The sequence below is a fragment of the Leptonotus elevatus genome, chromosome 1 (assembly GCF_054856555.1).
Source record: "Leptonotus elevatus isolate MCC_2025b chromosome 1, RoL_Lele_1.0, whole genome shotgun sequence".
Taxonomy (NCBI): Eukaryota; Metazoa; Chordata; class Actinopteri; order Syngnathiformes; family Syngnathidae; genus Leptonotus; species Leptonotus elevatus.
The window spans coordinates 1,641,353-1,658,303 of NC_141239.1; the positions used below are offsets into that span (position 1 = coordinate 1,641,353).

Below are 16,951 nucleotides of genomic sequence, written 5' to 3' on the forward strand. Positions count from 1 at the left end.
CGGGCAGAGCACACGCACGCACGCACGCACGCACGCAAATGTGCACAGCACACAGGTCGCTTTTGTGAGAAGCGAGCGCTGAGCTGTTTTACATTCTCAAGGTCTCGCTAAAAACAATTCCACAGGATGTCCTGCTCTCCGGAGCGTGCACGCGCGCAACTCTGACGTCAGAGCGAGTGGGGCAAAGACACACACACACACATACACGGACAGTGTGTTTCTCTTCTCCTTTGGGCTGCATGCCATCGGTTCCCCCCCCCCCCCCCCCAGATGTGCCAAATCTTCTGGCATGTCGAACCTCAGAGCTGGAAAAATTCTCAGGGCCAACAAAAATTGCACGGAAGAAATGCAAAAATGGAACAACAATCTCAAGCAGTTTTAGTCGATCGTTCTTACAAAAGGAGTTTGATTTGTGATTGTATATAATCAACACATGTTGTCGAGAAATACTTCAAAAATACGGGCTCGAATCTGATATAATAAACAAATAGAAAAAAACAAACAAATAAATAAACAAACAAATACAAAAATAAACAAATAAACGAATAAATAAATATTATTATTTTTTTTATTAATTACTGTACAGTATACTTTTTTTTTGTTGCAATGAATAATCAATACTTATAATCAATAATAATGGACCCCAAATTGAAATGTTTGCCGAGCGGACCCAAATGGAGACTGTGGCTGACTGCTGACGGCGCAATGCTGCCACCGTGTGGTGCAATGCCAAACTACAAGAACGTCTTAGATACACGATGATGACGTTCATCGCGCTAATGAATGAATGAATGAATGAATGAATGAATGAATGATTGATGAAAAACAAGTAGACGTCAAATAAATAAATAAATAAATAAATAAATGCATTTAAAGACAGCACTGAATCAATTACAGCTCCTTCGAGAGGCCACTAATCGATTTAGACGATGAATAGATGGCAGCAAACTGTGAATGGAGGGGATGGGGGGGGGGGGGTTGCATTGGGAGTCTCCGCCATCTCGCATCATCGTCATCATCGTCATCATCGTCATCATCATCAACAGCAGCAGCAGCAGGCTCGTCAGGGCCGGTCACGTGGTGCGTCGGAAGCAGGGACGGGCGGGCCGTGTGGGCGTGTCCAATGGCGAGCGCTTTTCATTCATAACTCCGAGCTGCCCCTGATTCAAGGATGCAGACGCGGGGCAGGCTGGACCGGAACCTTCGGCTCGGTGAGTCCTCGTGGATCAGCCCCGAGTTTACCGAGGAGGACCCCCACCACCACGACCACCACCGTTTGGCGCGCACGCAGGCGAGGTGATGATGACGATGATGATGATGATGATGATGATGACGTGATACTATATGGTGTGATTACGCAAGAAGATGTTTGGCGGCCGTGCAGTGGTGGATGATCGCGCTGGCCGTGATTTGTTCCCACGCAGGCGGGCTGGGACCAGCGGGGCACGTGGGACGCGGGAGAGTGGATGAGGATGAAGATGAGGATGAGGATGAGGATGGCGAGGGTCTCCGTGTAGTCACAGCCCGGCGGACTTCTGCACCTTCTGTTTAGAACGTAAGATGCAACACACATGAACACACTCGCGAAGACACCAGATGCATTTTGTCAAAAGTGACCGTGCGTGTGCGCGCGTGCGCGTGCGTGTTTGCACCCACCCGACCCACTTAATGCACAACTGCTGCAAACATCACCAGAGTGTCTGCCAAGCTTCATTGATGACAAGACACTTATTTATAGACACCAACAAACAAAAATGGCACAAAAAAGTGCATATAATGAAATGATCATTATAATGAGAATGCACGACTTTTATGGGATAATTACACTTTCTGCCATCAGTCTGCCGGTCAAATAGAAATAGATGGGTGAACAAAAGATACTTAAAAAACAAAACAATAATAATAATCTCCACCAAATAGACTACCTATTTTGAAATATAAACAACTTTTTTTTTTTTAAGAAATTATGACTTAACCTTACTGATGCTTAAAAAAAAACGATATACTGTATATTCCCCCCTTTTTGGGGGGTGGGGAGTTCTCTATTCCACAAAAATATTCAACAAAAATTTTTTTCCTGTTGAAAAAACAACATGATTTTATCCTTGCAAGGTGAATGCATTTTTTTTCTTAAAACAAATCCACACTTTTCCTCTGAAAAATCCAACAAAAGACAACATTCTAACTTTAAGCCAAAGGCATTTTTTTTCTTGAAAAAAGTAACAAATTTCCCATAAAAATTATACAGAATCACATTTTTTCTTCAACAAATGGACTTTTTTCTACTAATTCCCTTAATTTTTTGAAAAGTTAAACTTTTCCCCCCATAAAATTACTTTTTCTTGATTAGTATTTTTATTTATTTATTTGTTTAAAATATGACTTTCACACAAACGTAACATTTTTTTAAAATAATTAATTATTATTCATGTCAAATATGATTTTTTTCCCGTAAAACATTTTTTCCTTTTAATTTGGACATTTTTACTTTATTCTCTTCAGATTTCCTATTTGGCTTCCCCTCCAAATATTCTACAAAAAATCTTTTTAATGTACTTTTTTTGCCCTCAAAATACAACACACAAAATTCAGACTTTTTGAAGAAAAAAAAACTTTCTCTTGAAAACACATTTTTTCTTCTTTTTTTTTAAACCCCTTTTCTTAAAAAAAAAATCGGATGTTTTTTCCCCGTGAAAATTATATTTGTATTCTTTCAAAAATCCTACTTCCACGAAGAGACCTAAACCAGTAGTGTGTCGTCAATTTTGTGTGTGCGTGTGTCTTCGTCCACCACACTATGTACGAGATATTACATAAAATATGGTCTGAGTCACATGACTGGAGAATGTGCAGCAGTTAGCTGATGTGTGTGTGTTTGGACTATAACGTTGCGTTGCGAGTGCTTCTGCCTCATCCTGCCTCACAGTCACAGAAACATAAAAAGGTTCGATGGACAGATCTTTCACCAAATCATCATTTGTTTTGTTTTTTGTTTCCATAACGTACATTCTCAAAATTGAAAGTCTGACGCAAATCCATTAGCGATGACATTTTTTTCAGGAAGTAGGGGAGGTCTTAATCCCCTAATCATGCATGTGGATGCGTCCCGATGCGTTTGCTGGAAAGCCTTTTATTGTAATTATTTGTTGGGCTGGCAATGGCGGTAATCAGAGATAACAGCTTTGCAGAAAAACACAAAAATCCGTCCTTGCGATAATTGCCCCGGGGCCGTTCGTTTATCGCCGCCCGTGCCGGGGATTTGGATCAGGCGGCGTTGACATAATCACCTAAAAATGGTTGTAATCCAATCATCCTGTATTCGCTGGTAACATCTGCTTGGGTGATGGCCACCCTAAGCAATCACAAATCTACAGCCGACCAAAAATTTGACTTTTGTTCAATATTTTCTGGATAAAATGCACATGCAGAGAAGCCGCCACCTATTATAAAACCAGTCGGGCTCTGAGGTCAGCAGGGTCAATTAATGGAGTGCAGAGTTCAAAGCAAGCATGGTGAGTCAGCATTTAGCTGTTATGCTGCACGCAAATGGATATATTTATAACCAATATATTCCAAAAGTGGACCTTTTAGTAATTTTAGGTGGTTAAACTCCATCAATTCATTTGAAAGATTTTAGTTGCGTAAATAATGAATAAGTGTCGTCTCTGTATCCACAACCGCAAACGACACGAATAGCACGTTTCTGTAAAAGAAAAATGGATGCATGGATAACTAAGACATGTCGACCATCTAGTGGTGATTTGTGATATTACATCTTAAAGCTACAGTCAAGCCCTGCATATTTGCCATCCCCAGATTAGCATACCCGGTCGTCGGGTATTTATTTATTTAAATTTAGGATTTTTCCCGTTTTTCCCCTGGACCCCCAAACGCCCCCATTTTTCGTGAAAATTTATTATTTATTGTTTTTAACTCATTCACTGCCATTGACGTCTATGAACGTCAAAAATCCATTTGAACTATTTCTATTAGTAATTTTTTTCCCCTTGCAGTATGAAAACCTAGATTTTTTTTTTTGTGTGTGTGAACCCCCCCCCCCCCGAAAAGATTATTAAAAATTAGGGGCCTGAAGCCATTAAAATTTTCAATTGTAATTAATCACGACTTCACTAGTTAACTCACGATTAAGCACACATTTTATATCTGTTCTAAATGTACTATAATTTTTTTCTTTAGGTTTTCATACTCTTGTTAACAAAAGTGGGAAACACGTTTTTAACTAATATGAATAGTTCAAATGAATTTTTGACGTCTATAGCCGTCAATGGCAGTGAATGAGTTAAAAAAATAGTTGTTGCTCATCTCTGCATTAGGTATCGGACGGGCCTTGGATACATTCGATTTATATACGATATCGAGATGTATTTTGAAGTAACGATGTCCGCGTAACATTTACGTTTGTTTAGCTCTCATCTTGTTCTATGACTGAAACTGGCGGATGCGCAGCGACACTTGACCTTCTGCCATCTAGTGGAAGAGCAATTAATTGCGCCGCCTGTCACAACATGTCACTGCTGCTCGTACACGCCGATCATTTCCAAACCAATCATTTGACATCTGAGCACCTGCCGATGTGTCCCTATGACGTCATGAACGCCATGACGACACCTGAGATTGCTTGTTGTCGGCCGTTGTCTGAACTTTGGTGGTCTTCTTATGCAGGCTTGGCTCACGCTCGCCTGGACCATGAGCAATGATTCGCCCGCTCTGACAAGTCTGACGGAGAACTCGACTGTGAGTGACGCGCACACTCAAACGCCACATGTTTTTTTGCTTGGTTGTTATTGCAGACATTAAATATATTCTTGATCCGCTGCAAAGAGACAAATGTTATTGTGAACATCTCCATGTGTATGTCTGTATTATACTGCCCCCGGGTGGTCGAGGCGTGCACAGCAAATGGAGCTGCACAATCGCAATGAATTGAGGCACAAAATTGTTTAGTTCTTTATACTCAATTTAATGAAGTGCCTTTAAGTACAATTTTATAGAGTGCTATTTTATATTATCATTATTATACATTTCAAAATAAAACCCATATCATGTAATCCCCCCCCCCCTCTCTAATTCCACACTTTTGACTGATTCAGACTAATCAACTTATCCATACTACTACTTTTTTTAAAGCCCAAACTTCATATTTTTTAATTACTTCTATTTTTTAACCGATTCAAACTGTTCAACTCATTCCTACCACAAAATGTTTTTAAAATATCAACATAAAAGCCAAAAAGTAAGATTTTACTTTCTGGACCTAAACTTGCCACCTCTGATTCTAGCTAGCTAGCTAGCTAGCTAGAAACTGTTAGAGTAGACAATATTTATATTCTACTCTTTGCGTGTTCAATTAACTGAATGGTGAGATTCTGGTGAAGAAGTCCCTTTGCAAAGGTATCATTAAAACAGAAGCTTCTGATGACAAAAACTGACGACACTCAAACCGTGTTCTGTTCAGATTGTGTGTCCTCTCTACTCCGGCACATCATTATTTATTGAAAAGTGGGTGAATACGAAAAGTCTCCTCCCATCAGCCCACAGTACATTTGTTTACAACTCAGTGAATACAAGAAAATCCCCCCTTCTGTTCCCATCAGCAAGTTCCCATAGGTATAAATCAGATTAGAGAAAAACAATAATCAGCCTGTGCCTCCCCTCTTCCGACAGAGACCGGTACTAGACTAAACTCCCTTCAAGATAGCAGTGGAAGAACTTGTTGCCCTTCTTCTCTCATGAAAGTGAGACAGATAAGAATACAATTCTATTCATTGAGCCATACTGAGTTAACATAAATCCAAAACGGCTAAAATATAAATTAAAACTGAAAAACAATGTTAATAACTTAACAAAACCCTGCCACAGTTTGGCTTTAGCCCGCGATGTTAGCTACATAGCTAGCTGTCTAGCTAGCTCCTGGGGCTAAAGCCAAACTGTGGCAGGGTTTCTAGCTAGCTTTAATTCAGCATTTAAGCATTCGAATGCAATTTCTACCCAAAAATATGATCTAGTTATAATTGTTATTATCACTACATTTGATGAGGTCTATTGGATAACCATGAGGCTTTGGCTACTACTTTAAGCAAATCTTTAGGTCACTATGAATTCTATCACTGTATGATCAATAGCCAACCTCGTAGTCAGCTTGTCGTACGCGTATTTATTTCGTATATCTTCTATTGTGGTTCTTTAAACATGGCAAGACATAAATCTCCGAGTTGTACTTCCCCAGTACGGTAAACCGGTTCACTTGCGGCCTCTGGGGAACGCGACATCACAACAGATGCAGGACGTTGGCTGAGCTCGCCGCCGCTGCGGGAATTGCTCATGCGGGTCCTACGATGCATCCTCCTCCTCAGTTTCCATTTTTAGCCTTGCGAGGCCTCATTTCCCCGCTCGTTGAAAAGCGCTCGGAAATGGAATTAAGGCTCTGGCTGACGTTTCGATTAGCGTCCGCGGGCTCGCTCAGCCGACACGTATTCATCGGAGACGAACGAGCGCCGTCTCTTTGTACGTGCCAGTCGGCCTGGGGGGATAAAAATCACCGCGACCGGCGAGCAACTCCTCACTGTTCATTCTAATCCTTATTGAATAATGTGGCGTTGAGCCGACCCACTATTGACACAAAGAGATTCCGAGCGCGGGGGGGACTGTTGCGGTTTGAGTAATGCAGTCCAAAAAAAACAAAGCGTGCCATTTTGAAAAATTATCTGATTGTGATTTTTCACCCCCATCAACATTGAAATTGAATATGCAATGTTTTTATTTATTTATTTTTTAAAGCTCTATCCTCCTATTTACCATTTTTGTCTCAGGAAATTAAAAAGTATCACTTTGGCGCCATCTGGTAGCATCTTGTTACAAAGGAAGTGAATTGAGGAGCTTCATTCAACACCATTTTGTGGCATTTGTAGGCAATCATAATTTTTTTTAAATACATATTATATTAGAATTTTTGCTATTTTTGCTATGGGCTTTAAAATGTATTTAAAAAAAAAAAAATCAAATATGCCAATTACAAAATAGAAGGTCTTCATCCGAGCACAGCATCAAGTGGAAGCACTCGCGTGCAGTCGCTGACGAATAAAAGTAGTGCTGCCGGTTTCTCCCAGCAGGATGTGCCTCTGTCGGCGGGCCAGGTGGAAAATTATGTACTGCTTTTGGTGTTGCTGAGCGTTTTCGCCGGGGGGATGCTGGTGCTGCTCTCCCTGCTGCTGCTCTTCTGCCACCGCTGCTGCCAGGGCGGGAGGCGCTACTCCAGGTGGGTTCGCCACGTTTGCACTTTAGGCAGGAAAATACCAGCAAAATGACACGATGCTCTCTTGTCCATTGGGACTTTTTTTTAACTCTTCAATGTATCCGCCAAAGGCAATGAATTAGGCAAACACTGAGAGGGAAATGATTAGAACAGCTACTCAAAAAAAAATAATAATAATAAAAATCGGTAAGATTGCCGAATGAACAATACTGAATCTTAAAAAAAATAACAGCTTCTCAGCAACTTGTATTCCTTATCAATTCACAGATTGAGACAATGTTAATTTTATATTTTATTTTAGTTCATGAAAACTAACAAAAAAAATGAACAAAAATTGAATAAAATATTAAATTTTGTGACCAGAAATGAAAACGAGTGCTTAAAAAAAAGAAGAAGAAGAGAACTGAAACTACAATTTTGTTTATAAAACTAACGATCATTATAGCAACAATGCTCTTCATTTTCATCTTTATAAAATTAATATCTCATATGAGCTTTTGGGTTTCATTTTAAATGTATTTATATTTGCTACTTTACGGAAGGAAGTTTGAACAGTTGTTTGGGGATTGTAATTTATTACATTACACAATATTTAGTGACTTTTTTTTTTTTTGGTCTTGCACTGGACAAATTCTTCATATATTAAAAATAAAAAAGATTAAAACAAATACTAAAACAAAAACAAAAAAAACCTCGGGATACCATACGAATATATTTTCTCTCTCTCTCTCTCTCTCTCTCTCTCTCTCTCTCATTAATATCGATCCCACCAAAACTTATGATAAATAATATTTTAATGAACATAATGACAGATAATGGTCCAATGGATCAAACTTCAATTTTCTTTGCCTTAGCCAACCCCTTCAGACTCATCGATGGTCCAGTGGACATGACACGTTCGCGTGTCTAAATTAATAAAACGCATAATTCGGATGATGTCAACACTTCCGCTTCATGATTGAATCTTAACTAACCAATCACAATTTGTGTTAACCCCCCCCCCCCCCAATGTCCATGTTGTTCTTATGTGGGAAAAGAGTCAAAATCAGCAAAAAAATAAATTTTGCCCAGCAGAAAAATGCGAGTCTGAAGGGGCTACGTTTTGTTTCTTCACAAGTACCCGACACCTTGAAATAAGGCCAGTATTAGCCCAATACCGGTATTGGTACTCATCCATCCCTAATATAAATAAAACTAAATTGAAGCATTTTGGAGAAAAAACCCCAACTAAACTAACTAACTAACCTGCTCTAAAAACGAATTAAAAGTAACTGAATTTAAGAACTATAATGAAAAATCCCACATTATTATGCGTCTTCTTCCATCTATCTATGCCAGCAGCGGAAAATGACAAGCAGAACAATTAACTCATTCACTGCCATCGACGGCTATATACGTCAATGATGCATTTTTTCAAGACTTAAATGCTCTTCCACTAAATGGAATAAAAAACACACAATTCACCAAACCCGTGCTTTTCATTGGACATTGACAACACCGCAACGGAAAACAAAGCAACACGCTCCAGCATGTGGTGACGAAGTATTCGTTTCCTTCCCAGAGCGAGTGATGACCCCGAGAAGACAAACACGACTTACGTTGACGATTCTCAGCCCACCCAAGGTCAGAGGTCACGCAGTCGCGATTTCCACATACCCTCGCTCACGTGTCATCACTCTTCTTCCCTCCGATTGCGTCACTCAGAGATCACCATCCGACTGGATGAAACGGACGCTCTCTCGGCTTGCAGCTGCCACGACGGCGAGCCCGAGAGGTTCGTTTCCGCCGGGCTGACGGCTCGCAGAGTCTCCTTCACCGAGTCCGCTCTGTACGAACAGGAGAGGATGACGGAGGACAAAGGACGCAGGTGCGATCCAAATACACTCATTTCGGACAATATGTGGGACATCTAAAATCATCTCTGATTAAAATTGGCTAATTTGTTTGGAATCATTGATCTCAGATGATTTGGCTTCACATTTTCAGATACACTCTGACCGAGGGGGATTTTCACCACCTGAAAAAAGCTCGGCTGACTCACCTCCACCTGTCGCCGGCCCCATGTGACCTGAAGATCCTCACCATCATGGAGTGTGACTCAACTGAGAGCAGTTCTGTCAACATTAGTCAAGCGCCGAATCCCAAACTTCCCCTCACCATCTACCAGGTAATTGGGATCCATCGCACTTTAATTTTGCTGAATTTCAGATGAACAAGCCCTAACCGATCGACGTGCGACCTATCCTGGGTGTACCCCCGTCACCTCTCACTCAAAGTCAATCCGCTAACATGCAATTTTCTGAGACGTGGAAACCGGAGAAACTCGGAGCAAACTCAAATGGGTCACTTGTTGCGATACAGGATTTGCATGAATATGTACTCTTTCTCTCCCAGCCGACTGAGAGACGAGTGTCTGACTGGTTGGGTCAAAGCCTTAGCAGAGGTCTGCCAGGAGACACACATCACTCCATCGTCCTGGACCAGATTCACAGACGAGGCTCTCTGACGGTGAGCGTCGTCATTACCAGTCACTGAGAGTCAACTAGCATCAATTAGCAAACTTTCTTTCTCTTCATTGCGCCGCTCAGTTGGAGGCTCTTGGAGGCAGAATTGAAGCTCAGAGCGAACACACGATACGGGGCGAGACCACCCATGCCTCCGGCCAGACTTCAGTTTTACAGTTCTTGACAAAATTGCGGCGCCACACCAGTCTGGAGGGAGCTGCGCCCTATTTCAAGCGATGGAAGTTCGATAGGAGCCACCGGGCCACCAGTCTCGATGCCAAAGGTTTGTGAGGAAGTGTTACCATTAAAGTGGTCTCCGGAGTAAGCATTTTAAAAAAGTAGTCATGTATCGTTTCATGGGATGGTCTACCAGGATCCCCGAAGAGAAGACCCTTCCAGAGACAGAGAGCTGCAAGTGAAACCACCGACCATACAGAGGACGACTCTTCTCTCCGAAATGGTGGAACGGAGTCTTTCCCTCAAACTCCAAGTCAGACCAGCGGCCTCCAGTCTCTGTCTGCCGAGTCTCTGTCTCAACCTTCCGTGGGTCACAACGCCTCGGTCTTCTTCCGCAGGTAATTTTGTTCATACAACACAGCAGAGGTTGAGGAAGTCACATACGGGCAAGTCAAAAGTCTCATGTCGGAATTAAGTAGTTGTTCTTGATTAAACAAACTTGTTCTCACGGTGTTCAGGTTAAATCCGGAGGCGGTGGTGGTGGAGGTCAGTGATCGCAGCAGCAGGGGAGAAGAACCACCTTGGCAAAGAGATGATTGCTCCAACCAGAGACAAGAGAGCATCTCTGGCAGCCAATCAGGAGTAGAAGCAGGATTAAAACCAGATGCAGTCACAAGGACAGACAGTGGTAGGCTTGACACTGATCCTCTACAGGAGGACGACTTGTTCCAGCCACAGCAGGAAGTCAAAGTTGTTCAATTTGAAGACTCGCCCAGGATAACTCCAGACGGTGCAACATCGGATCTGAGGCAAAACTGTGAGATGGATGCAGATGAAGAAGAAGAAGCGCTGTTCGGAGTTGATAGTAGACCAAGGGCAGATTCCGGTTCTTCTCTTTCATTCGGGTTTCGGCAGGAGACCTTGGAGGCTCAACCGTCTCTCTACAGGGACATCTGGAGCTTGCGAGCCTCCCTGGAGCAATATGCCTCCTCGGACCAGAGCAGCACCGACCGGGAGTCCATCCGCAGCGATGCCGAAAGCGTCTCGTCACCGGGCTGTGCCGGAGCCCGGACCGGGCAGCTGGACAGCCGCTTGTCCCAAGACCTGGACGATGAGCCCGAAGCGGAAGGCGAGGCGATGGAGGGCGGCATCAGAGGGGCATCGGGTGGGGCCAGCGAGACGGGGAACGGAGTTGACGGCGAAGGGGAGGCGGGTAACCGCAAGCTTCTTCAGATGGATAGCGGCTACGCCTCGATTGAAACGCCGTCCAAGGGGCCTGAGGAGATGCGCATTTTCGGGACGCCTGCAGCCCCTCGCGGGAAGACGGCCTCGGAGAGGAGGTTGTTCTTCACAAGCTCAGGGAGAAAAGGTTCCGTGTGCGAGAGCACAGACACCAGGTTGTTCCTGGAAGAGCTCGAAGACGATTTAACCGAAAGCACAGAGGAGAAACTCAAGGGTAGTCTCTCGCTCCAAGAACCACATCCCCTCGTCAAACCACTTCATCCTCAGAAGCAAGAAGCTCTGTCGCACATATCGTCCCAGCTGCTGAAGCCGACCTCGCAGCCCTCGCAGCCCTCCAGTCCTCACCGGCCTCGTCTGCACCGCCGCGACTACAGCATCGACGAGAAGACGGACGCCCTTTTCAACGAGTTCCTCCGACACGACCCGAGGTTCGACCAGCCGGACTCGCCTTTTCGAAGCAGGCATCGCTCCAGAGTGCACCTGCGCAAGCAGTGGCAGAGACACAAGCAATACAGCGACCCCGGATCGGGGGCCGGCGGCCGCTACTCGCCGTCTCTGGAGAGGCAGCGCTTCACTCCGCTGCCGAGAGGCGACAGCGCCAGTTACCCTCTGGACACCCGGTACCACAGCACGCTGTCGCGCATCGCCAGCGCGGCAGATGAAGAAGCCAGCGAGATTGCGGCCTGCGAGGAGGCAGCCAACGAGAGCGCAGAGGTCGCATCCGCCGACGGAGGCGCCTCAGCGATTCGAACCGACGTGACTGCGAGCGGCCAGGGCGGCAGCCCGCAAACTTCTTCCCGCGCAAAAAGCACAAGCGGCCAGCGGCCCGCCGCCGGGCCCGCGCGCTGCATGGACCCTCGAGTTGACAACAGGAACAACAACAGCAGCCCCTCCTGCAGCCTGGCGGACAAACTGGCGGCGGCGGTGGAAGAGCGGCTCTACGGCGGCCTGCGCGGGCCCGAGCTCGGCCAGGGAGGAAACCAGAGCGTGCTCGCTGCCTCTTACGCCGCCTCGCCTGACCACAGCCCCAAGTAACGCCATCATTCTTGTAACACAGATTTTCATAAATGAAAATTTTAGGAAATTAGTCTTGACGTGGCGCATCAACAAATACAGTGAACCCCAATTTATCGCAAATGATATGTTCCGGACCCCACAGCAATAAGTGTTTTATAGTATCACATTTAAATGTACTATGAAAGACATAAACTGGGACAGATTTTCAAAATAAAAAACCGGGACGCTAAAATTTTGCTTAAAATCACAAACAATAAATTCTCACTGGGAACTACTTACAACAAATGTAATCACTAGTCCATCTGGTGAACGTGTTATTATTACTTTAGCTAATGCTAATGCTAATGCACTCACTATTATCCAATCTTAATTTGCTCGGTCCCGGCAGCTATTGAAGATTTCTGTGCCGGTCACATGGCGCCAGTTGCACATTGTAAAATTGGAAATACTCCGCCACAAAAGCTCAGCTTACATTGGATCTGACCGGCGACCGCGGCATTAGGCTCGTAGGACTACTTTCCCGTGATTCTTAGACAAGGAAGCAGGAAGTAGCTCTCGGTTTGACGAAAACATGCCTGCTAGCGATTAGATGCGGATGAGAATGAGAGCGCAAATAGGAAGGAATCTAAGAGTTTAATGACTTTTTAATTGGTTTATCATTGTACGAATCGCTATGACAACTGTGCGATTGACATACAGTTGGTTTGCTGACTGGACTGGAAAAAAAAACAGGACGCCGGGACGGGACCTGCGTAAAAGTGGTACAAAACAATGAGGCTGGCGAAATCCGCCGGGAGTCCGGACACAAAGCTAAAAAAACAGGACTGTCGCGATTAAACAGGACGTCTGGTCACCCTGACATAAACCAATAAAAAAATAAAAAAATAAAACGCTTTTAAAAATACAGTTCTCTAAAGAAGAGGCACAGCTTTGTCACTCCCAGTTGAAATTGACTGTAAAACCTTCAGCACAATATTCAAACCAAAAGCATACAAACGTATCAAACACGAATCCATTAGCTTAATGCTAACATATGACGTAATAACCTTCCCGATGGGCCAATCCGCCGCCCGCGTTTCCCTCTCAGACCTTAAATCGCCACTGTGATGCCATGTGCTGTGACATGCGACGCCCCCTTTTTCACCCTGCTCAACATATTGCACACGATAACTGAACTTAGCATCTTTAGGAAAATTTTGAAACAAGTTGTGAGTTTACCGCATGCTACTATTACTACTATTACGACTGTGTGTCCGAAACGACGTGTAAGTGAAAAACTGTACAGTTTTCAACTTCAAAAACAAAAAAGCACTTTGTTGAAAAGCGACATCCATGTCACCGATTTCTATCATGAACAACCATATCCTCCGCAAGTGTCCTTCTTGTTTTAGTTTGCATGATAGGAGAATTTGGCAACGAGGTGCTTTCAAACGCAGCCAGTGTTTGCACCTCAGAGGGATTTTTGCACAATGAAGGGAATTCAGTTGGATTTTCTTTTTTTTAAATTTATTTATTTATTTTTTAATATTGGCAGGAACCTCTATGCGGAGCAAGACCAAAACAATTGAGCCCCATTGTACCGTGGACTTTTTTCCATTACCATTACGGGTCAAACCATTAGGTACACCTGCACAATCTCGAACTGGTGCTCAAAGGCCACCTTTGATTTTTAAAGTGGACAAATTGTTCCTATGTGAAATTAAACAAGGTTCAAATGTGAATGTCAAATATTTCATTTTAGTAATAATTCATTCTCATAAAAAAAAAATCTGTTCAGTATGTAATTTAATTACAATTAATTATTTAAATAAAAAAGATGTCCTAAATGTACATATAATTATTTTACTAATAAATGAATGTTAAAAAGGAACATCAACCTTAAACATTTTCTTGACAATAACATTTAATAGTGGACCTCACGAGTCTCAAAATGACATTCGGATTAATATTACATTTGTGGAATATCATTTATGAAGCAAAATCCAGCCCTTTTTATCCATCTCAGGGGGCGGCCATTTTGCCACGTGCTGTCGACTGAAGATGACATCACAGTTGCTCAGGGCTCAGGTAACAACCAATCACAGCTCAGCTTCAGAAAACAGGTGAGCTGTGATTGGCCGTCGCAACTGGGACGTCCTCTTCAGTCAACAGCAAGTGGCAAAATGGCCGCCCGCTGAGATGGATAAAAAGGGCTGGATTTAGCTACTTAACTCATATTCCACTCACGCAATATTAACTCATTCACTGCCATTGACGGCTATAGTCGTCAAAAATTCATTTGAACTATTTCTATTAGTTTCACATTTTTTGAGTGTGCCTATTTAGATTTTTTTATTGTATATTTAGAACAGATATACAATTTTTGATTAATCGTGAGTTAACTATTGAAGTCATGCGATTAATTACAATTAAAGCATTTAATTGTCTGACGCCCCTAATTTGTAATAATCTTTCCTTTTCCTTTTTTTATTACGGGCATCAGGCGATTCATTTTTTTGATTGTAATTAATCACATGACTTCACTAGTTAACTCAAGATTAATCACAAATTTTACATCTGTTCTAAATGTACAATACATTTTTTTTTTCATACTCTTGTTAACAAAAGTGGAAAAAAAATGTGAAACTAATAGAAATAGTTCAAATGAATTTTTGACATCTCTCGCCGTCAATGGCAGTGAATGAGTTAACCAGAATACCATATTTTGATTATATCGCGTACATACTGTACTATATAATTTCAGTTGCATCAATTTAAAACCAAAATCTTATTGCGGAACAAACCATTCACTCAAGTCTTCCTTAGTTTGAACATAGTGCAGTAAAACCTTCCAATGTGGAACATCATCCGTTCTGTGGCTTTATTTGATTATTTTTGGCCACCATGAAACTTAACTGTACAGCCCCCCCCCCCCCCATAATTGTCTAAAGGCAAGTAAACCATTGTATAATACAACTTAAGAGTGACGTCATGGAGAAGGAAGACAAAAGCATTTGAATAGCAATACTGTCAACTATTGATGATTTAGAGAAATTGACACATGTTGCGCTTTGTACGTATCGTTTGGCAAATCAACACGTCGGTCGTTAAAGATGCTTCTCTGGTCATTTCCATGCTATGATGAAATTCATGCAAATGTTCTTTCATGATTTCTATTGTACCAAGCGGTCCACAGCATTTCCCCATGCCGCAATAAATTCTATTTGCAGTTCTGTGGTTATGCTCATACTTGCAAAAAAAAAAAAAGAAAAAAAGAAAAAGTGCATGTTACATTGCTCACGGGTGCGAATGTGGAGGGAGAGACGTGGGAAAATGTTTTTCCGACACGAACGGACGCGGCTCGTCGTCCGTCATCCCGCTCCGACGCGTGATAGAAATTTGGATGACGACGTTGCGATACAGTCGCTCTTTTCAGTACAGAAGCTCGAGCTGGCGAGCGCGCGCATCTCGTCTCGTCTCGCTTTATGGCACAGGATGAGTCATGCAGAAAATGCATCCATCATCCGCGATTAAATACCTTTAAAGGACACGATGACGCACGCCGCTCATTCAGAGATGGACATTTGGAACGTTCACATTATCTTTTGCTGTGAAAGAGACATTAGCTGTCCAGTAAAAAAAAAGAAAAAAAAATAGTCATTAGGGAATAGTTTTTTGCACAGCACAAGACGAGGTTCACAGATTTAAAAATTAAAAAGATTAGATTAAAAAATGGAATTGGAAAATGCACATAGAATTTTCATCAGCGATTTTTGAAGAATTTTTGGACTTAAAAAAAAAAATCTCAATGCATTTCAGTGGGCGTCAGCTATGGATTTCGATGACACGTGAGCCGGTCTGGTCCGTCACCCCTGCGAATAGCTGGGGGGGGACGACGACGACACCATACTCACAGGTGTCTATATTCTTTATCCTCTGCGAAGAATGACTAATATTACTCCTGTACTGAGATGCCAAGGTTGCTGAGTCTACAGTGCAGTCTTACACTGCCCCCAAGTGGCCAAAATATATTACTGTATATTCCTAAGTTTGTTCTTTTTTTAAAGACAAATAAGGTTTGTAGTTACCTTGACTAGTTTCAAGGTTTGCTGCGGCCTGTGACGTTATTTAAATGTCTTAAAAAAACAACAACTTCCGATTGTATAAACTAGAAGATAAGATGAATGTTATTAACCATATATTATTACATGTCTTAATCATATTTATAGAGTGCCATTTTCAGTTTTTTGGTTGATTTTTTGGGGGTGATGTTGGAACAGATTGTGATTTCCATTCATTTCTATGGAGGCGAGCATGGCAATGGAACGAATGAATTAGTAATAATTATGATAATAAAAATATTTTTTTTACTATTTTTAGGCACAGAGTTCATGTTCAACTGTGCATTATGTTACAGTGGTTTATAATAAATATTTAATTGGAAAAGTAAAACCACTTACACCTACTTACCGTATTTCAATGTTGGTACTTTTGAGAGCTAAACCGCTTTTTTCCCCGGTGGTCGTTGGTGTATAATTGCATTGCGCTCGACAGTGGAACGCAACAGCACGACTATTTCGTCAAGCAGCCATTCTGCGTCTGACCTTGCTGACGTAGGAAGTGCAGCGCTCTTCCTCCCTTCTTTCCACAAATAGTCGTGACTCACCTGCTCTCTGATGTACTCGCAGGGGGGGGGGGCTGGTGAGAGGCTTCCAAATAGGGAGAGGGGCTGGGGGTGGGGGTAATGCGGGTTTCCTTG

General features: G+C 42.7%; 1 protein-coding gene across 3 annotated transcripts; it reads left to right on the forward strand.

Annotated features, from left to right (window-relative positions):
• Positions 1 to 1,128: 1,128 nt before the first annotated feature.
• On the forward strand, positions 1,129 to 14,366 carry LOC147180282 (voltage-dependent calcium channel beta subunit-associated regulatory protein-like). 3 transcript variants are annotated; one of them, XM_086087654.1, is made up of 11 exons: positions 1,129 to 1,296; positions 1,425 to 1,555; positions 4,684 to 4,755; positions 7,128 to 7,276; positions 8,835 to 8,896; positions 8,978 to 9,140; positions 9,260 to 9,440; positions 9,668 to 9,781; positions 9,862 to 10,060; positions 10,151 to 10,352; positions 10,473 to 14,366. In XM_086087654.1, exons 3-11 carry the CDS (start codon positions 4,708 to 4,710, stop codon positions 12,229 to 12,231), a joined length of 2,877 nt encoding a protein of 958 aa, XP_085943780.1. In that variant the 5' UTR covers positions 1,129 to 1,296; positions 1,425 to 1,555; positions 4,684 to 4,707; the 3' UTR covers positions 12,232 to 14,366. The 3 variants fall into 3 exon arrangements, with proteins under 3 accessions (XP_085943780.1, XP_085943795.1, XP_085943788.1); XM_086087669.1 differs by having other exon boundaries at positions 7,131 to 7,276; XM_086087662.1 differs by lacking the exon at positions 1,129 to 1,296 and having other exon boundaries at positions 1,337 to 1,555.
• The last annotated feature ends 2,585 nt before the right edge of the window (positions 14,367 to 16,951 follow it).

What these genes read in the sequence shown, in the direction of transcription:
- LOC147180282 (XM_086087654.1), top strand. Translation starts at nt 4,708, where the DNA reads ATGAGCAATGATTCGCCCGCTCTGACAAGTCTGACGGAGAACTCGACT. An exon ending in CGATTCTCAGCCCACCCAAG is followed by an intron (nt 8,897 to 8,977) that starts GTCAGAGGTCAC and finishes TGCGTCACTCAG; the next exon opens with AGATCACCATCCGACTGGAT. An exon ending in ACGGAGGACAAAGGACGCAG is followed by an intron (nt 9,141 to 9,259) that starts GTGCGATCCAAA and finishes TCACATTTTCAG; the next exon opens with ATACACTCTGACCGAGGGGG.